The following is a 25,518-nucleotide window of genomic DNA, read 5'->3' on the forward strand; positions in this document are numbered from 1 at the left end:
CGAATGCATTCAAGAGAGAGCTAGAAAGAGCTCTTAAGGGTAGCAGAGTCAGGGGGTATGGGGAGAAGGCAGGAACGGGGTACTGATTGAGAATGATCAGCCATGATCACATTGAATGGTGGTGCTGGTTCGAAGGACCGAATGGCCTACTCCTGCACCTATTGTCTATCGTTTATAAACCAGAGCAAAAAAGAGACCACAGACTTTGGTTATTGAGTAGAACTATCACACGTGGAAAAAAGCTGTTTTTATGTCTGGCTGTGGCTGCTTTGACAGTCCGGAGTCGCCTTCCGGAGGGAAGTGCTTCGAAGAGTTTGTGGCCAAGGTGAGAGGGGTCAGAGATGATCTTGCCCGCTCGCTTCCTGGCCCTTGCAGTGTACAGTTCGTCAATGGGGGGAAGGTTGCAGCCAACAACTTTCTCAGCTGTGCAAACGATCCGTTGCAGCCTCCGGATGTCGTGCTTGGTGGCTGATGGGTGACGTTTCGGGTCGAGACCCTTCTTCAGGTCTGCAGAAGGGTCTCGGGTCTGAAGAAGGGTCTCGACCCGAAACATCAACCATTCCTTCTCTCCAGAGATGCTGCCTGACCCTCTGAGTTACTCCAGCATTTTGTGATACCTTCAATTTGTACAAGCATCCGCAGTTATTTTCCTACACAAATCACCCCGGTCCCTCCCTCTTATCCCCTTTCCCATCGGGCAAGAGGTACAAAAGTGTGAAAACACACAACTGCAGATTCAGGGACAGTTTCCTCCCAGCTGTTTTCCGGCAACTGAACCATCCTATCACCAGCTAGAAAGCAGTCCTGTCCTCCCAACTATGTAATTGGAGGCCTTTGGACTACCTTTAATTGGACTTTACTGGACTATATCTTGCACTAAACATTATCCCCTTTATCCTGTATCTGTACACTGTGGATAGCTTGATTTATAATCAATAATCATGTATAGTCTTTCCATTGACTGGATAGCACACGACAAAAAAAGCTTCTCATTGTGCAGGGTGCACATGACTATAATCTAAACTAAATAAATGTGCTCCCACTGAGGCACTCTGGCAAAGGTGGACTAGTGCAGTGGGGTCCATCCTCAGACTGATCACTGCCCGTATCACTGGAGAACGGATGCGGACATTCCCAATCATTGTTGCCTTCCATGCGCGGTGCAAGGAGGGAGACAGAGAGGGGATTGGAACCGCCACTCGCTCTCGCGGAGGCTACTTTCAAAGAAATCCAAGCAAGTGTGAGATGCTGCACTTTGGGAGGTTAAATGTAAGGGGAAGGTATACCATGAATGGCAAGACATTTAATAGCACTGATGTACTGGGGGATCCTGGGTTTCAAGTCCATAACTCCCTGAAATAAGCAATGCAAGTGGGTAGAGTTTGGGTTTAGTTTACTATTGTTACGTGTACCGAGGTACAGTGAAAACTTTTTTTGCATGCTATCCAAACAAATCAGATAATACTATACACAAATACAAACAAGCCAAACTCGAGTACAATAAGTAGAGTTAACGGATAGGTACAGAGTGCATAATATAGTCCTCAGCATTGTAGCGCGTGAGTTACTGAGACAAAGTCCAATGTCCACAATGGGATAGAGTGGTAAGGAGGGTATCTGGTATGCTTGCCTTCATTGGTCAGGGCACTGTCAGGAAGTCAAGATGCAGATGATTAGGCTGCATTTGGAGTACTGCGTGCAGTTCTGGTCGCACCATTACAGGGAGGATGTGGAGGCTTTGGAGAGGGTGCGGGGAAGGTTTACGAGAATGATGCCTGCATTAGAGGGTATGAGCTACAGGGAGAGGTTGGACACATGGATTGTTTTCTCTGGAATGCCAGAAATTGAATGGAGACGTGATAGAAGTATATAATATTATGGGAAGCATAGATCGGACAGGCAGTCAGAACCTTTTCCCTGGACGGAAATGTCAAAGACTCGAGGGCATTGCTTTAAGGTGAGAGGGGCAAAGTTTAAAAGAGATGGGCAGGGCAAGTTTTTTTTGCACAGAGGGTGGAGGGTGCCTGGAACGCGCTGCTGGGGGTGGTAGTACAGGTAGATACAATAGTGGCGTGTAAACGCCTTTAGATAGGCACGTGGATTTGCAGGGAATAGAGGGATATGGATCAAGCGCAGGCAAAGGAGATTAGTTTAACCTGGCATTATGTCCATGCCAACTTGCTGAGTATTTTTCACTTAGCGTTTAGTTCGGATTGCATGGTTTGCTTTCTTCCTACTCTGTCCTTCTGCCGGGCGTCCGCTTCTCACCACACCTCTCGGGGCTGAACACACCAAGTGACCAGGAGTCATTATTGCTCCATCTACCCTGTCATTGTTATGAATCTGATAGAATCATACCTTCAAACAGCATGGAAACACGATTTTCATTCCAACTCATCCATACTGACCAAGATGCCCCATCTACACTGGTCTAACCTGCCTACATTTAGCCCATATCCCTCTTAAACCTTTCCTATCCATGTACCTATCCAAGTGTATTTTAAATGTTGTTCTCGTACCTGCCTCAACTATCTCCTCCGGCAGCTCGTTCCATAAACCCACCATCCTCTGTGTAAACTGGAGCAGTAGGAGATCAAGAGAGAGGGTGTCAAGAGTGTTTAATTGTCATATGTACCCACAACGAAACAATGAAATTCTAACTTGCTTAACTTTACAGGCCTATAAACACAATAACACATAGATAATATATAATAATCAATAACGATAATATATAACCATAATGAAGCAGCCTGCTTGAGTGGCAGCTATGTGTTTGCCATCTGTCGTTGGCACTGCAATCCATAGGTGGGAAAAGGCAGCAGAATGGGCTTAAGAGAGGAAACTCAAAATCAGCCACGATCGAATGTTGCAGCAGTTTCATTGGGCCGAATGGCCTGATTCTGCTGCTATGACTCTGGCCATTCCACACCCTGCTATTCCGACACGGCCTCCCACAGCTGCGGTCTCCACACCAGGGCAACGGGGGCTTGGTTCCCTACAGGCTCCCACCCCATCTTGCTTTGGGAATGTATCACCGGTCCTCATTTGTAGCTGGGTTTCAGAGCTGTATTTCCCCCCACCCCCCCCCCGGTGACACAGTGGGAGCAGTCACCAGGACCGCCGCTGATCACGTGGTAAATACCACTGCATCCTTTCCAGACAAATGGCGGTAATGCCCGGATCTCAAAAATGAACATGAGGTGGCGCAATGGATAGCGCCGCTGCCTCACAGCGCCAGAGATCCGGGTTCGATCCGGACCTCAGATGTTGTCTGTGAGAAGTTTGCACGTTCTCCCTGTGACCAGCGTGGGTTTCCTCCGGGTCCTCCAGTTTCCTCCCAAAGGCGTGCGGGTTTACACATTTGTTTTAAATGACACCTGCCTCAACTACTTCCTCCGGCCTAGAATACAAAGTGCTGGAGTAACTCAACGGGTCAAACATATCTGGAGAATATGGATAGGTGACGTATTGGGTTGGGACTCTTCTTCAGACTGATTATGGTGGATGTCTTCTTTGGTTTTGTAGGCTAATTGTCCTCTGTAAATTGTCCCTGGTGGGTAGGGAGTAGATGAGAAAGTGGGATAACATAGAACTAGTGTGAACGGGTGATCGATGGTCAATGTGGACTTGGTGGGCCAACAGGCATCCGGGCATTACCACCATTTGTCTGGAAAGGATGCAGTGGTATTTACCATGTGATCTGCGGCGGTCCTGGTGACTGCTCCCACTGTTTCCATGCTGTCTCTCTGAACTGAACCAATGGAAGAATTGTTGGGAAGGTAATTCAGCAATTAACTTCATTCCGGACTGATGACTTGGCAATCCTGATTTCCCAGTAGTGGGAAAAGGAGAAGGCCACTTACCATCGCCGCTTCAGCTTGCTGAGCTCTTGCCCGGATGACGGAGGGCCTGCTGCCCTGTCAGGGGCCTCGGTGGTTGACCCAGACCCTGATTCCAGTGGTGTCAGTGGTGTCGCTCTCTGCCGGCTGTGTGGACCCCTTGCCTTGCCCGCCGTCTCACTCCACCTTTTGTGCGTTTCCTGCAGGAACAGACGGAACAGCAGTTGCACGTGTCCCACACGCAAACCATAGAGGTGCTGCTGGAGCTCTTCCCAGAGTTGTCCGTGTCCTCACCACAGGTAGGCAACACGCCGGCATAGCAGAAGCAGGTGAACAGAGTGAATCTACCTCACTTCCTGATGGCTTTGGCAAACTTAGAGCACCGAACAGTACAGCACAAGAACAAGCCTTTTGGCCCACGATGTCATAACGCCATATGATCAAGGAGTAGAATTAGACCATTGTGTCTGCAAAGCCATTCATTCATGGATGATCTATTTTCCCTCTCAACCCCATTTTCCTGCCTTCTCCCTGTAACCTTAGACACCCCTACTAGTCAAAACCTATTCATCTCCACTTTAAAAGTACCTAATGACTTGGCCTCTGCCGCCATCTGCAGCAATGAATTCGACTGATTCACCACCCTCTGGCTTAAGAAATTCCTTCTCATCTCCATTCTAGAGGTATGCCCTTTTATTCTGAGGCAGTGCCCTCTGGTCCTAGACTCTCCCATTATTACGTCGGTGCTGAACAAGATGTCAAGACCATCTCTTGTCTGCTTGCATATAATCAATGTGCCTCCATTCCCTGCATTCCCACCTGCCTATCCAAAAGCTTCTCACATCTGCCTCCACCACCACCCCTAGCAGCACGTTCCAGACACCCACCATCCTTTGTGTAAAAAGAAAACTTGCCTTGCACATCTCATTTAAACTTTGTCCCCATCACCTTAAGATTTTTTCATCCTGGTAAAAAGATTGCAGGCAGTCCCCGCATTCCTAAAAAACTGTTCGCATCCCCAGTTTTCTGTAACATGGACCCCTTTTCTCATTTGTGAAGGATGTGGTTGGTCTACCCACGGTCTGGAAGGGTGACAATGGGCTGAAGGCTCATCTTTAAGCAGTCTGTGTCTGTGACTCTGCATTGTTTAGTAGTGGGTCTACACATTGATCGTACTCTTGGTTTTAGCCCCACAGCGAGTGGCTGCAGGAGTTCAGGCAGAAGGCCAAGGAGTCTCTGAACCAAAGATGCACAGATCCCTCTGTAAGTACACGGCTCAAGTATGAATGTTCCCTCTGTAAGTACACAGCTCAAGCATGAATGTTTCCACGTTGTGAATGTGGCTTCCTGCAGGCGCTGACATTTCAGTATTTTCCCATCTGCTGATCATCGACAAGCTCTGGCTTTTAGTTTAGTTACGTTTATTGTCACGTGTACGGTGAAAAGCTTTTTTGTTGCGTGCTCTCCAGACAGCCGAAAGATGCTACATGGTTACAATCGAGCCGTCCACAGTGTACAGATACAGGATAAAGGGGGTAACGTGAATAATGTTTAGTGAAAGATAAAGTCCGATCAAAGATAATCCAAGGATCTCCAATGAGATAGATAGCAGCTCATGACTGCTTTCTAGTTCTTGGTAGGATGGTTCAAAAGTCTGATAACACCTGGGAAGAAACTGTCCCTGAATCTGGAGGTGGTTTTGGCATCATGTTTGGCACATTCATTGTGGGCTGAAGGGCCTGTTCTTATACTGTTCAGCTCTAAGTTCTACATTGCCTTGTATTCTTCATTAAATAATGAGTCTAAACTCTACACTGTACTCTATGCTTCCTATCACCTGTCACTTTAATTCTTCATCCTGCTCCCACCTCTGTCTCGTTCTAGAACATAGAATAGTACAGCACGGAAAGAGGTCCACAATGTCTGTGCCAAACAGGTTGCCATATTAAACTAATCTCCTCTGCCTGCTCATGATCCATATCCCTCCATTCCCTGCGTATCCATCTGATTTGATTTAATTGACAGATACTGCATGGAAACAAGCCCTTCGGCCCACCGAGTCCACGCTGGCCATCGATCACCTATTCACAATAGTTCTATATGATGCCAATTTTTCATCCACCCCCTACACACTCGGGGCAATTTACAGAGGACAATTAACTTAAAGATCCGCACGTCTTTGGGATGTGGGAAGAAACCGGAGCACCCAGGCAAAACCCACAAGGTCACAGCGAGTATGTGCAACCTAGAGGCCAGGATCAAACCTGGGTGCCTCTGCCCACCTCCTCGCCCCTTTCTGAGCAGTACAAGACCTTGGTGAGACCTTGGTGAGGCCACGTTTAGAGTATTGTGTTCAATTTTGGTCACCCTACTATGGGAAGGATGTCATTAAGCTGGAAAGAGTGCTGTGAAGATTTATGAGGGTGCAGCCAGGACTCGTGGGACTGAGCTGTAGGGAAAGGTTGGGCAGGCTAGGACTTCATTCCCTGGAGCGCAGGAAGATGAGGGGTGACTTTATAGAGGTGTACAAAATCATGAGGGGAATAGATGGGGTGAATGCACAGAGTATTTTACCCGGAGTTGGGGAATCGAGAACCAGAGGTTTGGCGGTTGATAGAACCGGGAACCCGCCCTATGCTCCTGTTCCTGTGCAGTATGGACCCATGACACTTTTACCATTGGAAATGTTTGCATCCATTCATTTATGTTCCTTACTGCACTTTTTTTAGGATGCAGAACCTAAATTAAGAGAAGCAGAAGAAGCCCAAAGTACTTTACAAGCAGACTGTGAGCAGTATAGGACGGTTCTGGCCGAGACGGTGAGTGTGATCAGCCCCACTCCTCCTCCCCCGCTCCCCACCGCCGCCCTCTCCCCCCCCCCTTCCTCGCCCCCCCCCTTCCTCGCCCCCCCCTCCCCCCCTTCCCTGCCCCCTCCCCCCCCTCCCCCCCCCCTCCGGGGTTGCCCGCACTCCCAGGGACACTCCTTAGCTAAGTCGATCACCCATTCACACTAGTTCTACTTTAGCCCACTTTCTCATCCATCTCCTACACACTGGGGGGAATTTACAAAGAGCCAATGAAGCTACAAACCTACACGTCTTTGGAATGTGGGACGAAACCGGAGCACCTGGAGGAAACTCATAGAGAGAACGTGCAAACTCCAGGCAGACAGTGCCGGAGATCAGAATCGATCGCGGGATCTCTGGCGCTGTGAGGAACTGGCTCTACTAGCTGCGCCACTGTGCCATCCCCTCACTCCCTCGCTCTCCTCTGTCTTTCTTCACAGGAGGGAATGCTGAGGAACCTGCAGAAAAGCGTGGAGGAGGAGGAACACGTGTGGAAAGCAAAGATAGCAGAGTCGGAAGCACAGGTCCAGCAGGTGAGTGCGTGGAGACTGGGACAGGTCGTGCCCCCTCTGCACCTTGTGAGCTGGAGGGTCCGGGGCAGTCTCCCTGATTCAGCCTCTGGACCCTGCCTGCTGGGCTGCAGTCTTTCTTTTAATTATTGCCTCCTGCTCTCTCTACTTGTCTTTTCTCCTACACTGGTTAGAGTCATGCAGCAAGAAAACTGGCCCTTTAGCCCTCTACATCCATACTGACCAAGGTACCCTATCAATGCTAGTCCCACCTGTCCACGTTCCCTCTAAACCTTTCCTATCCACGTACCTGTCCAAATGCCTTTTAAATGTCGTTATTGTACATGCCTCAACTACTTCCTCCGGCATAGAACACAAAGTGTTGGAGGAACTCAACAGGTCAGACAGCATCTGTGGAGGGAATAAACAGGACATTTCAGGTCAGGGCCCTTTTTCAGACTGATGGAGTAGGGGGAGAACGCTGGAAGAGAGGTGGAGATGAGACAAAGCCTGGCAAGTGATAGGTGGATCTATTCTTGGTCTCCAGGAATGCTGCCTGAGCTGCTGAGTTACTCCAGCACTTTGTCTTTTCTTGTTCTGTACTGTTCTCCCAGTGCTGCTCCATGCATCCATTTCTCTCCCATCCTGAGGTGGTTTGATGTAATTTAAGCTCCTTGCGGTGTGAGCAGTCGGGTGTGATTCCTTTTATGTCCAGCTGTACTGAGGAATGTGTTACCAGAGTGGTGAACGAGGCCCGGGACATCGTAAGGAGTACTTTCTGTGTTTATTTTACAGGCACAATCACAAGTTAAAACGTTAGAGGCCACCTTGGAGAAGCTGAAGCTAGATTCCCAAAACAGCGAGCAGGTAGGGCTCCAGGGCCAGGTGGGGTGGCCGTGTTTATTATTATCACGTGTACTGCGTTATAGGGACATGGTACCCAGTCAAATCCAATCACACCACATGAGTACAGTCACCTATAGTGGCCAAACAAACATGCGACAGGTGAAGCGAAGAGAAAAGTATCAGTGCACAATATTAGTGTTACAGCGTTACAGTTACAGGAGAAAAGCCCCAATGTCTACAATGAGGTAGGTTGGAAGATTAGCACTAGCAGCCAACATAATGAACCATTGGTCTGGCCTGGGTCCCCGGCTCTAGATCCTGGTCCGGCCTGGACTTGGCCTGGACCCGGCCCCAGGTAAATTATAGGAGGGAATTAGGCCATTCGGCCCATCAAGTCTACTCCACCATTCATTAAGGCGGACACGGTGGCACAGCGGTAGAGTTGCTGCCTTACAGCAAATGCAGTGCAGGAGACCCGGGTTCGATCCTGACTATGGGTGCTGTCTGTACGGATTTTGTACATTCTCCCCATGACCTGCGTGGGTTTTCTCCGAGATCTTCAGTTTCCTCCCACACTCCAAAGACGTATAGGTTTGTAGGTTAATTGGTTTGGTAAATGTAAACATTGTTCCTAGTGGGTGTAGGATAGTGTTAATGTGCGGGGATCGCTGGTCGCCGCGGACCCGGTGGGCCGAAGGGCCTGTTTCCGCGCTGTATCTCTAAACTAAGCTAATCCTGGATTTGCATGGATCTCTAGGCTCTCTGTCCCAAACGTGGTCCTGCTCACAGTGGTGCTGCGTCTGTTAAACCACTCCCCCAAGGGGTTTATCAGACGCATCATCACTGAGTGAGCTGTGTGATTGACAGGTGACTCTCCCTTCTCTCCTGCAGCTGAAGGAGTTGGTCGTTGAGCTGGAGGGTCAACTGAAGCAGCAGTTAGAGATGGTTCACACTCAGTGTCAGACCTACTCGGTGGAGGTGAAGGAGGTAGGTACGGCCGCGGCCCTCTGTTCCCCTCTCCCGCCTCCACGAGTTCCATTCCATTCCATCACACTCCAGTTACACGTATTAGTCATAGTCTCGCAGGGTCGAAACAGGCCCTTCATCCCAACCTGCCTGCGTTTGGCCCATATCGCTCTAAACCTCTGCTATCCATCCAACTGTCTAAATGTTTCTTAAATGTTACAATAGTACCTGCCTCAATGACCTCCTCCGGCCACTTGTTCCATACACCCTCCACCCTCTGTGCACAAAGAAAGTCACCCCTCAGGTTCCTATTATATCTTTCCCCCTCACTGTAAACCTATGTTCTCTGGTTCTTGATTCCCCTACTCTGGACCAGAGACTGCGCATCTACCCGATCTATTCCTCTCATGATTTTATACACCGTTATAAGATCACCCCTCATCCTCCTGCGCTTCAAGGAATAGAGCCCTAGCCTGCTCAACCTCTCCCTATAGCTCAGACCCTTATCCTGGCAACATTCTCGTCAATCTTCTCTGCACCCTTTCCAGCTTGACAACATCTTTCCTATAATAGGCTGACCAAAACTGAACACAATACTCCAAATGCCGCCTCACCTTTGTCTTATACAACTGCAACATGACCTCCCAACTTCCATATTCACTTATTGAGCAGTAATTCATTGTTATTGATTATTATATATCTGTGCATTCATGCATCAATGGCCTGTTAAGCTGAAGCAAGTAAAGACGTCGTTGCTCTGTAGCGATACACGTGACAATGAAATGTCCCGGGCAAAGGTCGTTGGTCCCCGCCCGGAGTGTTACGTACATTTCTGGTCACCCCATTACGGGAAGGATGTGGAGGCTTTGGAAAGGGTCCGTGTCCATAACTCCATGAAAGTGGCAACATAAGCAGATGGAGTGATCGAAAAGCAAACAAAATGGTTGCCTTCATCAGTCGGGGCATTGAGTACAAGTGTCAGGAAGTCATGTTGCAGCTCTATAGGACTTTAGTTAGGCCGCATTTGGAGTAATGTATACTGTTCTGGTCGCCCATTACAGGAAGGTTAGTGGAGACTTTGGAGAGGGTGCAGAGGAGATTTACCAGAATGCTGCCGGGATAGGGAGTATTAGCCACAGGGAGAGGTTGGACAGACGTGGATTGTTTTCTCTGGAACGCAGGAGGTTGGGAGGAGATCTTTCGATCAATCGATCAAAGTGGGCTGATCTGCAGGAAGGAGCAGGTGGGAACTCTGACTGGGATGCAGTGCCACCAGTGCTCAGGAGCAGTGTGTTTCCTGCCTGTTGATCCAATCCTGTTGACCTCCTACGCTCAACCTCTGTCACTTTTCAACCCTCACCCCATCTCCCGCTCCCTGACGATGTCATTAAACTGGAAAGAGATGATTTTACAAGGATGTCGCCAGGACTCGAGGCCCCTATCTATAGGGAGACGTTGGGCAGGCTAGGTCTTCATTCCTTAGAGTGTGGGAGGCTGTGGAGTGATCTTATAGAGGTGTGTAGGATTGTGTGGGCCATAGATAGACTTTTCCAAAGCCTCCACAACCTTCCTGAAATTGGGTGACCGGATCTGTACACGATACTAAAGGTGCAGCCAAACCAAAGGTCTTGCAGAGCTGCATCATGAGCCCGTGTAAACAGCAAGTGCGGAGTTGATGGAAGGCGACGGACTGTAAGCGTTGTGGGGCTGTTGTGACCAGCTGCAAGACATCCTCACACCTGACCCAGGGCCACAGAAGCCCTGTTAGTTCCTGGTGTTGGGGTACTTGGTGGCTGTAACTCACCCATGGTGTGCAGGAGAGTGGTGGGATCAGGTGAGGAATTGAGGGGAGTGTGGGGAGACTAAAACTAGTTTGGTGTGTGCTGGTTGGCAGGGACACGATGGGTTGAAGGGCCTCCCTCAACCCTACTGCTTGGTGCAATGGTTTGTTGGTCTGGCGCGGTCGCTAACTTGTTTCCTCTCTTCATCGGCAGCTGAGCGAGCTCCTAATGGAGTCACAGAGCCAGCTGGAGGCAGCCAATCGGGAGGTCCAGAAACACAGCGAGGAGCTCGCACTGGTGAGGATGATGCACCTTCACCTTCACCTCCACCAATGCAGGTTGACCTGCCCCCCCCGCCCCTTGCAGGAACCCTGTGCAGGCTGTGGCAAGGGTGCAGAGGAGCTGCACAGAATGAGGCCTCCATTACAGGGTAGTAGCTACAGGGATAAGTTGGACAGACTTGGATTGTTTTATCTGGAATGTTTTAAGTTGATAGAAGTGTATAAAATAATAAGAGGCATAGATAGGGTAGGCAGTCAGAAGCTTTTTCCTCCCCCGGTGGAAATGCCAAAGACCAGAGGGCATAGCTTTGAGGAAAGAGGGGCAAAGTAGAAAGAGATGTGCGGGGCAGGTTTTTACAGAGAGTGGTGATTGCCTGTAACTGCTGCCAGCAGTGGTGGTGGAGTCAGATACGATAGTGGCATTTAAGAGGTTTTTGGATAGGTACATGGATCTGCAGGAAATGGAGGGCTATGCACCATGTGCAGGCAGAGGAGAATAGTTTATCTTGACATCATGTTCAGCACGGACATTGTGCCTGTTCCCATGCTGTACTTAATTCTTGTTTTTTTGTGCTCCTTTCAGTTTCTTTTGTTCCTGCATCTTTTATTTGTCTTCATCCATCCTCGGCCCTCCTGTTCTGTGGGTCAAGGGGCCTGTTCTATCCACTGTCATAAGCTAGAGCCCAGATAAGTGTTAGTGAGGCTGGTTGCAGACTCGTAGTGGCCAGGGCACCAATCTCTCTGAGAAGCCACCGTCCCATCCGGACAGGGCAGGCCTGACATTTGGGCCTTCCCCGAGTGGTCTGATGCCTGAACCACCTGAGGCAGTAACATCATACTCCGCAACACACCAGCCGACCAACGCAGGCATCGTGGGGCAGCGGGTAGAGCTGCTGCCTCACAGCGCCAGGTTCAATCCTGACCTCAGGTGCTGTCTGTGTGCAGTTTGCATGTTCTCCCTGTGATTGTGTTGGTTTCCTCCCACATACCAAAGATGTGTGGGTTTGTAGGTTAATCGGCCTCTCTAAATTGCCTCGAGTGTGTGGGATGAGAAAGTGGGTTGACGTGGAACTCGTGTGAACAGGTGATTGTTGGTCGGCGTGGACTCCGTGGGCCAGAGGGCCTTTGTCCGCACTGTATCTTTCAATCAATCAAGGTCCGGTGGCTACAAGTGTTTGGGCAGATGGGGTGGTGCAGTGTGTGTTGCCCGTACCGTGGCGATGAGTGTTGGGGCCTTGTCACGCTGCATCCATCTGCTGCGGCTCGGATGGCACGTGGACCAGGCCGGCATGGCGTTTCCAGTGACAGGCCCCTCGGCAGTGTGGAGGGCCACTGGGCCTGGTCAGAGGCTGGAGTGTAACGGACCTCTCTTGTCCCCGAAACGCTTGAAACAACAGGTGCGGCAGCAGCTGTGCGAGATGGAGGTTCACGTGCATCACGGGGTGTCAGTCGAGGCGGCTGGTGGCGAGGCCCAGCGAGGAACTGCCGAGGTCAGGGTGGTGAGCAGCCCGTGCATGGAGTGAGACCTGACATAACACGCCCCTCCTCCCTAACCCCCTGCATGTGCACCGCGTGTGGACGAGACCCGGCATAACACGCTCCTCCTCCATAACCCCCCGCGTGTGTATCGCATATGGACGTGAGACCTGGCATAACACGCCCCTCCTCCATAACCCCCTGCATGCACCGTGCACGGCTGGGTCAACCACAGCAGTCAGTGACGCCCGGTATAGCCGGCAACTCTTCCCTAAACCCCCTCCTTACGTTAGGGTTTATTATTGACACGTGTACCGAGGTACAGTCCATGTAGGCCAGCAGTAACGTCTCCCTCCTCCATAATCCCCCGTGTGTTTTACGTTAGGGTTTAGTAGATATTTTAATGGTATTTTTACAGCAGAGATTGATACGTTTTGATTAGTAAGGGCGTCAAAGGTTACAGTAAGAAGGCAGAAAATGGGGTTGGGAGGGAATGGTATTGCACATGGTATTGGAGGTAGGGTACTGACATGGATAGAAAATTGGTTGACAGACAGAAAGCAAAGAGTGGGGATAAATGGGTCCCTTTCAGAATGGCAGGCAGTGACTAGTGGGGTACTGCAAGGCTCGGTGCTGGGACCGCAGCTATTTACAATATACATCAATAACTTGGATGAAGGGATTAAAAGTACCATTAGCAAATTTGCAGATGATACAAAGCAGGGTGGCAGTGTGAACTGTGAGGAAGATGCTATGAGGTTGCAGGGTGACTTGGACAGGTTGTGTGAGTGGGCGGTTGCATGGCAGATGCAGTTTAATGTGGATAAGTGTGAGATTATCCACTTTGGTGGTAAGAATAGGAAGGCAGATTATTATCTGAATGGTGTCAAGTTAGGAAAAGGGGACGTACAACGAGATCTGGGTGTCCAAGTGCATCAGTCACTGAAAGGAAGCATGCAGGTACAGCAGGCAGTGAAGAAAGCCAAGAGGAGTTGAGTATAGGAGCAAAGAGGTCCTTCTGCAGTTGTACAGGGCCCTAGTGAGACCGCACCTGGAGTACTGTGTGCAGTTTTGGTCTCCAAATTTGAGGAAGGATATTCTTGCTATTGAGGGCGTGCAGCGTAGGTTTACTAGGTTAATTCCCGGAATAGCGGGACTGTCATATGTTAAAAGACTGGAGCGACTAGGCTGGTATACACTGGAATTTAGAAGGATGAGAGGGGATCTTATCGAAACCTATAAGATTATTAGGGGGTTGGACACGTTAGAGGCCGGAAACATGTTCCCAATGTTGGGGGAGTCCAGAACCAGGGGCCACAGTTTAAGAATATGGGGTAGGCCATTTAGAACGGAGATGAGGAAAAACTTTTTCAGTCTTTGTTGTACTTCTCTTTTATTTTTATGCTGTCCTTGACTTCCCTTGTCAGCCACGGGTGCCTCTTACTCCCCTTGGAATCTTTCCTCCTCTTTGGGATAAATTGATCCTGCAACTTCTGTATTATTCCCAGGAATACCTGCCATTGCTGTTCCACCGTCTTCCCTGCTAGTCAGCTCCAGCCTCATGCCTCTGTAATCTCCTTTGCTATACTGTAATACTGACACTTCCGATTTTCCCTTCTCTCTCTCAATTTGTAGAGTAAAATCCCTTGTCTTCCCTTGTCAGCCACGGGTGCCTCTTACTCCTCATACAACATAGAGTAGAGTGCCTCCGAAAAGGATTCTTAGAACAGCTTGAACTGGAACCTACCAGAGAAAAGGCAATTCTGGATTTAGTGTTGTCCAATGAACCAATTTTGATAAGAGAGCTCGAGGTAAAGAAACCGCTTGGAGGTAGTGATCATAATATGACCAGTTTCAATCTGCAATTTAAGAGGGAGAAGGTTAAATCGGAAGTGTCTATGTTGCAGTTGAACAAAGGGGACTATGAAGGCATGAGAGAGGAGCTGGCCAAGGTAGACTGGGAAGGGATCTTAGCAGGCATGACGGTGGAACAGCAATGACAGGAATTTCTGGGCATAATCCGGAAGATGCAGGATCATTTCATTCCAAAGCGAAAGAAAGATTCTAAGGGGAGTAGGAGGCAACCGTGGCTGACAAGGGAAGTGAGGGATGGAATAAAACTAAAAGAAAAGATGTATGACACAGCAAAGAGTAGCAGGAAGCCAGAGGATTGGGAAACTTTCAAAGGACAACAGAAGGTAACAAAACGGGCAATATGGGCTGAAAAGATGAAGTACGAGGGGAAGCATTAATTCTCCAGTATTAACTAGCATCTGCAGTTGTTTGTTTCAATTCTATTCAATGATAATCCCTTACTCGGTAATAAGGGACATCCCCCCCCTCCACCCTCCCCGGTCTGTTATACCGAGGGTTTACTGTATGCTTTCTGTGCCACCTCCCCGCTGTGTGCCAATCTGCCCCTTGTCCCCTCTCCTATCCCTGCCCACCCATCCACCCTGCTGTGTGCCCACGTGCCCACCTACTCACTGCCCACCATGTCCTGGGAGCCATGGCCTTCACTGGCCATCCACCGGCTCCCAATCACAGAGTAACCCCGCTCCTTGCCTCTCTCCAGGTTAAGCTCCAACTGGAAGAAACCGTGCTCAGTGAACAAGCACAGAGACAGAAGCTGGCTGAAGAATTTGAAAAGGTTTGCCTCTTTTTTTTTTTGAAGAATTAAAATGCCGACCTGTTGTAAAATGCAGGGGCAGGCAACCTCTGGAGTCAATATCTCAGCTCGACAATCGTTCGCCGTTTTCTGTTTTTATTTTGGGTTTCCAGCATCTGTAAACAGCTCCTCGTATTCCACTTGTTTTTGCTTCAATCCAGCTGATGTGAACATTGAATTGTCCAATTTCAAGTAAAACCCATCCCTCTCCCCTGCGTCTCCACCCAGGTGTGCACACATTTCTCCCGCCATCTCCCCCCCCACCCGTCACCGTGCTCCTTTCCCTTCCTCCCTACAATCATCTCCCATTTCCCTTTTATCCCCCCTCTTTCCCTTCCCCCCGTCCCCCTCCACCCATACCCCACCCTCAGGCTTTACATTTCACTCTTCATCTTCTCTCCTTATCTGACACCCTTTTGTCTCCTTTTCACCTCCAGCCTTTGCCACTTACTCCACCCATCTGTTGATCACCCCCCCCTCACCTGTATCCACCTATCACTTGCCAGGCTTTGTCCTGCCCCCACCTCTCTTTTCCAGCATTCCTCCCCCCTACTCCAGTCTGAAGAAGGGTCCCAACCCTTCCGGGTGAGCGAGGGGAGCCGAGCGACACGGTGGCACAGCGGTAGAGTTGCTGCCTTACAGCGAATGCAGCGCCGGAGACTCGGGTTCGATCCTGACTACGGGCGCCGTCTGTACGGAGTTTGTACTTTCTCCCCGTGACCTGCGTGGGTTTTCTCCGAGATCTTCGGTTTCCTCCCACACTCCAAAGACGTACAGGTACGTAGGTTAATTGGCTTGGTAAATGTAAAAATTGTCCGTAGTGGGTGTAGGATAGTGTTAGTGTGCGGGGATCGCTGGGCGGCGCAGACCCGGTGGGCCGAAGGGCCTGTTTCTGCGCTGTATCCCTAAATCTAAAAAATCTAAAAATCTAAACCCGAAAGGTCACCTGTCCATTCCCTCGCTGGATGCTGCCTGACCCACTGCCTGACCCACTGCCTGACCCACTGCCTGACCCACTGCCTGACCCACTGCCTGACCCACTGCGTTCCTTGTTGCTGATATTTTCATGTATATTCTGTTTCCCCTCTGAAGGTAAATCATTATCCGAGGGTGAGGTCGGGATTATGACAGAAAGGTCTTCGTGGGCATCCCTGGCAGAGGCCCACATTCTAGTCTAGTGTCACCAACTTTCTCTTCTGTTTAATGTATTTATTGTCACGTGTACAGAGATACTGTGAAAAGCTTGTTCTATGTGGTATCCAGTCAAATCACCCCGTACATGAGCACAAAGGATCCTCTTCTGGAACAGCGCGCAGAGCCATCTTGCAACTTCCAAATCTTTGAACAGCCCAATCTTGGCCCATGGAGATCTGCAGATTAAGGGCCGGTGTGCTGACGGCACTGGATTGGTGAAGTAGGGGTAGGCCTGGCCTGGCCCACGCAATGCCGTCAGCCCCTTCCACTGCTGCTCTATGCAGCTGCCGCAGGCTGCGCTCAATCCCCTCGCTCACCCGGCTGCTGTAGGGCCTCCCGCTACTGCCTCCACCAACACCACTACCCGTGACCACCTCAAACAGTGCCTGTGTTTAGGGTGCTCTCGTGTACTCAAACAGAACAATACAGGAATTAACCTGGTGAACCGACCCTGCACTCCCTCAAAGGTACCAACAGAATGTACAAACTCTACACAGACCTGAGGTCAGGATGGAACCTGAGTCTCTGGCGCTGTGTGGCAGTGGCTCTACCAGCTGTGCCACTGTTCTGCCAGTTTTTGGTGTGTTCTGTTCCCGAACAGGAATGTTCTGCCCCCATGGTCACTGCCTAACCCGCTGGCACTTTTCACTGCCGTTATTAGTTTAGTTTAGAGATGCAGTGTGGAAACAGGCCCTTCGGCCCACTGAGTCCACACCGACCAGCAATCCCCACATATTAACACTATCCTCCACACACTGAGGACAATTTACACGTACACCAAGCCAATTCACCTACATACCTGTACATCTTTGGGGTTATTGCCGGATGGTGTTACTGCGACGGGACGGGATGGTTTGGGGGGAGACTGTGTCGGGATGGTTTGGCCAGTATCCAGACCCTGACAGATGTTTGTACAATCCTCTCTCAGGCCCAACAATCTGCACTGGACCTGCAGGAAGAGCTGGAGACGTTGCGGGCAGCAAGGGGCGGCGATAGTGAGGACCTCCTTCAGCTAAAGGTAGTCTCAGCTAACTCACGCAGTTAGACACAGCGCGGAAACAGGCCCATCGGCCCACCGCGTTCATACTGACCATCAATCTCCCGTTCACACCTGCACCAGGGGCGATTTACAGAGGCCAATTAATCTACAAATCCGCACGTCTGTGGGATGTGGGAAGAAACCAGAGCACTCGGAGAAAATGCAGATGGTCACAAGGAGAACGTGCAAATTCCACACAGATAACATCTGAGGTTGGGGTGGAACCCGGGTGCCTCTCCCCACATCCTCGCCACTTCTTAAGGAGTACAAGACATTGATGATGTTGCATGTGTAGTGCACTGGGTGCAGTTTTGGTCAGCCCTTCAGCCTAACTTTCCCATCCTGACCAAGATGCCTCATACACTAGTCCCACCTGCTCAGGTTTGACCCATATCCAACTAAACCTTTCTTCTGCATGTACCCGGTCAAGTATCTTTTAAATGTTGTTATCGTACCTGCCTCAACTACCTCCTTTGGCAGCTTGTTCCATATGCCCACTACCTTCTATGGGGAAAGGGTGCTCCTCAGGTTCCCATTAAATCTATTCCTTCACCTTTAACCTATGTCCTCTGGTTCTTGTTTCCCCTACTTAGGATGAATGCACAGAATATTTTATCCAATCTATTCCCCTCATGATTTTATACACGCCTCATCCTCCTGTGCTCCAAGGATTAGAGTCGTAGCCTGCCCAATCCATATGGACGACGTCTGTGGCTTTGCCCTCGTCAACCTTTTTGGTTCCTTTTTCGAGAAACAAGCAGATTCGTAAGGGGCAACCTTTTTCAAAGAGAGGGTGATGGCTATATGGAATAAGCTACCAGAGAAGGGCATTGAGGCAGGTATATTAACAACAATTAAAAACCAAGGATATGGGCCAAACACAGGCACGTGGGACTATTGTAGATGGGGTATCTTGGTTGGCATGAGCAAGTTGGGCCGAAGGCCCTGTTTCCGTGCTGTATGACTCTATGACTGCAACGATATGTTCTTTTGGTCTCTCTGTTGATAGGAAAGGCTTGACAAGGAAAAGAAAATGACCAAGGATTTGGGGCAGGCTGCCAGCAAACTACAGCAGATGCTGAAGACCACCCAGGAACAACTGGACAAGGAGAAGGAGACCGTGCAGAGGCTGCTAGGCACAGGAGAGGGAAAGGTCAGTGGTGACAGGGCAGTGTAGCACCTCAGCAACCCTGGCACTGCAAACGGGTCATCCACGTACCTCTGCCGTCTGGCATTCGCTCCATCGAGGCACCTGTCTCGCTCTGGCCTCTCTTAGCTGCTGTGTATGCCAGGGTGTGCACACTCCCTGTCCTCCTGTCTCACTTTGCATTCAGCCCCTTCCGTTCTGCCAGCATAAACCACAGCCACCAGTCCAACCAACCTACCTCTCCTTCTCCTATAGAGAGAACTGATAAAGGCAGGCAGCCTGTGTGTATGAACATAGACCAATGCAGCACAGGAAAAGACCTTTTGGCCTACAATGTCCATGATGAACATGATTCTAAGTTAAATTTGCATGTGATCCATACCCCTCCATTTCCTCCATACCCATATGCCTATTCAAAATCCACTTAAACACCACCACCACCCCTGGCAGTGCCAGGTGCTCACCTCCATTTGCGTTTTTTAAGAACACTTGCCCCACACATCTCCTTAAAATATTTTCCATTTTCCAAGTATATCCAACCTTGCAACTAATACCCTCTAACCTAGGCAGCTTTCTGTTAAGAATGCGAAGTGCTGGAGTAACTCAGCGGGTCAGGCAGCATTTCTGCAGAACATGCTGGACAATGGCACAAGTAGAGCCACTACCTTACAGCGCCAGAGGCCCGGGTTCGATCCTGACCTCTGGTGCTGTCTGTGTGAAGTTCATACATTCTCCCTGTGACCACAAGGGTTTCCTCCGGGTGCTCCGGTTTCCTCCCACATCCCAAAGACGTGGGGTATTGTAGGTTAATCAGCCTGTGTAATTGCCCCACAGCCGAAGGGCCTATTTCCATGCCGTATCTCTCAATAAAACAATTTACGTTGTACGCAAGATTCCCACATCTGCAGATCCTTGTGTCAGCATTCTGTTAAATCTCGCCTGCACTCTCTGCAAAGCCTCCACATCCTTCCTGTAACGGGATGACCAGAACTGCTTACAATACTCCAAACGCAGCCTGACCAGGATGCTCTGTGATGCTGTTCTCTTGTTTTTTTACAGGGAGAGGAAGAGGAAGAGGAAGGGCCTGTGTTGGTGGAGGACGGATTAAAGGAGGGCACGTCTGTCTGAGCGAGGGCTGCCCACAGTAAACACTACTCAATCTTGCCAGATGCCTTACAATAATTCTAATGCCTTTCCTAAACCACCTGCTCAGTATTGTACTGTAGTTAACCAAGGAGTTAGTGAGCCAAACACAATTTCGAGAAAGGTTGCTGCCATCAATAATTTTATTGTTTTTTGAAAAAAGCTTTATTTGATTTCCCTTCTTTCCCCCCTCCCCAATCATTTCAAAACACATTCCATCAGACTTGGGCCGGTGTTCTGCGATCTACGATTGGGTCTGACTGTTCCGTTTATGTTATAAGGGAACCTCCATGTACTTGTGGGGAGTGTATGTTGAATTATGCAATCTATTACTGCCTGCCTTTTCTCAAGAAAGAGGGGGAATGAACTGGGAAAATCTCAGCCAATGACCTGACTGGGTCTTTGAGGAATTCTTTCCTTTTTATTTCCAAAGTTGTTCATCAAATCAATAAAACATTGTAACTACTGTTGTGTGACCGAGTTTTTTTTCATCAGCCAATATAATCACAAACTTGTCCTATCCCGGTCATTCCTTCTTCTCTCCTGAATGACGGAAGGTACAGAAGCTTGAAAGCAAGCAGCACCAGACTCAGGAACAGCTTCTTGCCCTCTGTTATCAGGTTTCTGAGCGGTCCATCCATAAGCAAGAGTACGGTCCGATTCACCTCTACACCTTTGCGGTCATTGGACTTTGTCTATGGAACTGATGCGCTACAATGGATCAGTTCCTGTGGACTGGAGGGTAGCCAATGTAACTCCACTTTTTAAGAAAGGAAGGAGAGAGAAAACGAGGAATTATAGACCAGTTAGCCTTACATCGATAGTGGGGAAAATTCTGGAGTTGACCAGTAAAGATAAATAGCAACACATATTAAAGATAAAGATTAAAGATAAATAGCAGCGCATTTGGAAAGCAGTGATGGGATCGGTCAAAGTCAGCAAGCATTTATGAAGGGGAAATCATGCTTGACTAATCTTTGAGGATGTAACAAGTAGAGTGGATATGGTATACCTGGATTTTCAAAAAGCCTTTGACAAGGTCCAACACGAGAGATTAGTGTGCAAAATTAGAGCACATGGTATTGGGGTAGGGTATTGACATGGATAGAGAACTGGTTGGCAGACAGGAAGCAATGAGTAGGAATTAACTGGTCCCTTTCAGAATGGCAGGCAGTGAGTGACTAGTGGCGTGCCGCAAGGCTTGGTGCTGGGACCCCAGTTGTTTACAATATAAACGATTTAGATGAGGGAATTAAATGTAACATCTCTAAGTTTGCGGATAACAAAGCTGGGTGGCAGTGTGAGCTGTGAGGAGGATGCTATCAGGCCGCAGGGTGACTTGTATAGGTTGGGTGAGTGGGCAGAAGCATGGCAGATGTAGTATAATGTGGATAAATGTGAGGTTATCCACTTTGGTGGCAAGAACAGGAAGGCAGATTATTCTCTGAATGGTGTCAGACGAGGAAAAGGGGAGGTGCAACGAGACCTGGGTGTCCTTGTATATCAGTCACTGAAAGTAAGCATGCAGGTACAGCAGGCAGTGAAGAAAGCTAATGGCATGTTGGCCTTCATTGCAAGAGGATTTGAGTTTAGGAGTAAGGAGGTCCTGCAATTGTACAGGGCCCTGGTGAGACTGTATCTGGAGTATTGTGTGTAATTTTGGTCTCATAAATGGAGGAAGGACATTATTGCTGTTGACAGAGTGCAGTGTAGGTTCACCAGGTTAATTCCCGGGATGGCGGGACTGACATATGATGAAAGAATGGGTCAACTGGACTTGTATTCACTGGAATTTGGAAGGATGAGAGGGGATCTTATAGAAACATATAAAATTCTTAGAGGATTGGACAGAGTAGATGCAGGAAAAATGTTCCCGATGTTGGGGGAGTCCAGAACCAGGGGTCACATTTTAAGAATAAGGGGTAGGCCATTTAGGACTGAGATGAGGAAAAACCTTTTCACCCAGTGAGTTGTGAATCTGTGGAATTCTCTGCCACAGAAGGCAGTGGAGGCCAATTCACTGGATGTTTGCAAGAGAATTAGATTTAGCCCTGATCCCCTCTTATCCTAAATTCTAGTGAATATAAGCCCAGTTGATCCATTCTTTCATCACATGTCAGACCCACCATCCCGCGAATTAACCTGATGAACCTACGCTGTACTCCCTTTAATAGCAATAATGTCCTTCCTCAAATTAGGAGATCAAAACTGCACACAATACTCCCACCCGTGCCCTGTACAACTGCAGTAGGATCTTCTTGCTCCTATACTCAAATCCTCTCGCTATGAAGGCCAACATGCCATTAGCTTTCTTCACTGCCTGCTGTACCTGCATGCTTACTTTCAGTGACTGATATACAATGACACCCAGGTCCCGTTGCACCTCCCCTTTTCCTAGTCTGACACCATTCAGCGAATCTGCCTTCCTGTTCTTGCCACCCAAGTGGATAACCTCACATTTATCCACATTATACTGCATCTGCCATGCATCTGCCCACACACCCAACCTAACCATGTCACCCTGAAGCTTCATAGCATCCTCATACACCACATCCACTGGCTCTCCCTTATCCATTCTACTTGTTACATCCTCAAAAAATTCCAGAAGATTAGTCAAGCATGATTTCCCCTTCATAAATCCATGCTGACTTTGTCCGATCCTGTCACTGCCTTCCAAATGCGCTGCTATTACATCTTCAACAATCGACTCAAGCACTTCCCCACTACCGATGACATGCTAACTGGTCTATAATTCCCTGTTTTCTCCCTGCCTCCTTTCTTAAAAAGTGGAAAAACATTAGCTATCCTCCAATCCACAGGAACAGATCCAGAGCTATAGAACATTGGAAAATAATCACCAATGCGTCCACAATTTCTAGAGCCACCTCCTTGAGTACTCTGGGATGCAGACCATCAGGCCCTGGGGATTTATCTGCCTTCAGTCCCAACAGTTTACCCAACACTATTTCATGACTAACGTGAATTTCCTTCAGTTCCTCCATCACACTAGATCCTCGGTCCCCTAGTATTTCTGGGAATTTGTTTGTGTCTTGCTTCGTGAAGACAGAACCAAAGTACTTGTTTAACTGGTCTGCCATTTCCTTGTTTCCCATTATAAATTCACCTGTTTCTGACTGTAAGGAACCTACTTGTACATTTGTATTCACTAATCTTTTCCGCTTCACATATCTAAAGAAGCTTTTACAGTCACTTTTTATATTTCCCGCAAGCTTTCTTTCTTGCTCTTTTTTCCCCCTCTTAATGAACTCCTTTGTCCTCCTCTGTGGAATTCTAAATTTCTCCCAGTCCTCTAATTTGCTGCTTCGTCTGACCAATTTATTTGCCTCTTCCTTGGATTTAATACTAACCCTAATTTCCCTCGTTAGCCATGGTTGAGCCACCTTCCCAGTTTTATTTTTACACCAGACAGGGATGAACAATTGTTGTAATTCATCCATGCGGTCTTTAAATCTTTGCCATTGCATATCCACCGTCAACCCTTTAATTATCATTTGCCAGTCTATCCTAGCAAATTCCCATTTCATACCATCAAAGTTACCTTTCTTTAAGTTCAGGACCCTCATCTCTGAATTAACTGTGGCACTCTCCATCTTAATGCAGAATTCCACCATATTATGGTCACTGTTGCCCAAGGGGCTTTGCACAACAAGATTGATGACTAATCCTTCCTAATTACACAATACCCAGTCTAGGATGGCCTATCCTCTATTCGGTTCCTCTACATATTGGCTTAGAAAACCATCTCGCATACGTTCCAGGAAATCCTCCTCCTCAGCGCTGTTATCACTTTGGTTGGCCCAGTCTATATGCAGATTAAAGTCACCCATGATAACTGTTGTGCCTTTGCAACAAACATCTCTAATTTCCTGCTTGATGCTATCCCCAACCTCCCTACTGCTGTTTGGTAGTCTGTACACTACTCCACAAGCGTTTTCTGCCCTTGGCTATTTTGCAGTTCTATCCATACCGATTCTACAGCATCCAACTACGATCCTGACTACGGGCGCCGTCTGTACGGAGTTTGTACGTTCTTCCCGTGGCCTGCGTGGGTTTTCTCCGAGATCTTCGGTTTCCTCCCACGCTCCAAAGATGTACAGGTATGTAGGTTAATTGGCTGGGCAAATGTAAGAAGAAAAAAAAATTGTCCCTAGTGGGTGTAGGATCGCTGGGCGGCACGGACCCGGTGGGCCGAAGGGCCTGTTTCTGTGCTGTATCTCTAAATCTAAAAAAAAATCTAAAAATCAAGCTAATGTCTCTCCTAACTATTGCATTAATCTCCTCTTTAACCAGCAATGCTAACCCACCTCCTCTTCCTTTCTGTCCATCCTTCCTGAATATTGAATACCTCTGCATATTGAGCTCCCAGCCTTGGCCACCCTGGAGCCATATCTCCGTAATCCCAACTATATATTCCTTATCAACCAACTGCTCACTCAATTCATCCACCTTGTTACAAATGCTCCTCGCTTTAAGGCACAAAGCTTTCAGGTTTGTTTTTCTTTTCTCCCTTCTACCTCTCGCTTCTGCCCCCATTTTACGGCCCTCTGTCTCCCCGCATTGGTTCACATCCCCCTGCCTTATCGCTGGGACTCGGTGGCCCGATGGGACTGTTTCCGCACTGTATCTCTAAAGTCTAACAGATCAGAGAGCAGCAGCTCCCCCGAGTGGCCACTCCACTCCACACCATAACAAATCCAGATGGTTTGACAGCCCAGTGTCTCTGCACTCCACTCTACCGCTGTGCAAAATGGAGAGGAAGTGCAAATCCCAAACTGTTTCCCATTTCTCCTGACTTTGCCGTCCCCTCGATCACCAGAAGAGTGGTTGTCACACGTCACAGTACATCAGAAACTGAGGGCAGACCGGATGGAAGTTTATTAAATTAATGGTTCAGTGGTTCCTTCATTATCAGATGAGCCAAGGTGCAGTGGAATTCTATTTTTCCATACATATCCGTAAATTATTGCCGTACCTAAGTACAATCCCTGGTCAGATACATAATACATAGAAACAGCCAACTGAGTATATGCAAGAGTCAGCAATTGGGTTGAGTTTAGTTTAACACTAGCTACTGTGGACCTGTTGGGCCCAAACCTCTCCTGCATTGGTGTTGCACCCTCCCCTCCCCCACTCCACCCACCTCCACCCCCCCCCCCCCCCCCCCCCCCGACTCATCCACTCACCCACTCCATCCCCCTTCCACATCAACAGGACCCAACTGCTCAGGCGGGACCCTTTGGGTTCTGCGCACGCATTGGGTGCATTGGTGCAGCACCCTCTCCCCCTCCCCCCCCCCCCCCGGGATGATGGAGCCTGGGATGATGGAGCCTGGGATGTCGGTGCCTGGGATGACGGAGCCGGAGTTTGCGTTGCCGGGAACTAAGGAAAACTGGAGTTTAGAAGGATGAGAGGGGATCATATAGAAACATATAAAAACATATAAAATTATAAAAGGACTGGACAAACTAGATGCAGGAAAAATGTTCCCAATGTTGGGGAAGTCCTGAGGTTGTGAGATTGAGGAAAGGGAGAACCAGGCAACATTCAAATAAACCTCCTCTGTGTCCAAACCAAAGCCTCTGCATCTTTCCTGTAATGGGGCAACCTGAACTGTACACAATCCTCCAAATGTGACCTGATCAAAGTCCTACAGAATTGCATCATGACTTCTGGACTCTTCCATTCAAAGCCCCTAGCAACGGAGGCAAGTGAGATCTCACCAATGACTTGTACATCTGTATTGTATTGTATTATCATATCAT

At 48.8% G+C, this 25,518-nt stretch overlaps 1 protein-coding gene across 7 annotated transcripts in view; it reads left to right on the forward strand.

Annotated features, from left to right (window-relative positions):
• The window catches only part of LOC144596644 (ribosome-binding protein 1-like), a 70,151-nt gene extending 49,950 nt beyond the window's left edge, over window positions 1-20,201 (forward strand). For 3 of the 7 annotated variants that reach the window (XM_078405232.1, XM_078405234.1, XM_078405237.1), the window contains 12 exons: window positions 4,046-4,138; window positions 5,028-5,102; window positions 6,569-6,658; window positions 7,126-7,218; window positions 7,990-8,061; window positions 8,932-9,027; window positions 11,001-11,084; window positions 12,466-12,567; window positions 15,120-15,194; window positions 17,335-17,424; window positions 18,455-18,598; window positions 19,652-20,201. In XM_078405232.1, coding sequence (XP_078261358.1) covers window positions 4,046-4,138; window positions 5,028-5,102; window positions 6,569-6,658; window positions 7,126-7,218; window positions 7,990-8,061; window positions 8,932-9,027; window positions 11,001-11,084; window positions 12,466-12,567; window positions 15,120-15,194; window positions 17,335-17,424; window positions 18,455-18,598; window positions 19,652-19,720 — 1,083 coding nt within the window. In that variant the 3' untranslated portion in view covers window positions 19,721-20,201. The remainder of the gene's footprint in view (window positions 1-4,045; window positions 4,139-5,027; window positions 5,103-6,568; window positions 6,659-7,125; window positions 7,219-7,989; window positions 8,062-8,931; window positions 9,028-11,000; window positions 11,085-12,465; window positions 12,568-15,119; window positions 15,195-17,334; window positions 17,425-18,454; window positions 18,599-19,651) is intronic. The other 4 variants (XM_078405233.1, XM_078405235.1, XM_078405236.1 and 1 more) reach the window with 4 other exon arrangements.
• The last annotated feature ends 5,317 nt before the right edge of the window (window positions 20,202-25,518 follow it).

This window comes from Rhinoraja longicauda, chromosome 9 (assembly GCF_053455715.1).
Source record: "Rhinoraja longicauda isolate Sanriku21f chromosome 9, sRhiLon1.1, whole genome shotgun sequence".
Classification (NCBI taxonomy): domain Eukaryota; kingdom Metazoa; phylum Chordata; class Chondrichthyes; order Rajiformes; family Arhynchobatidae; genus Rhinoraja; species Rhinoraja longicauda.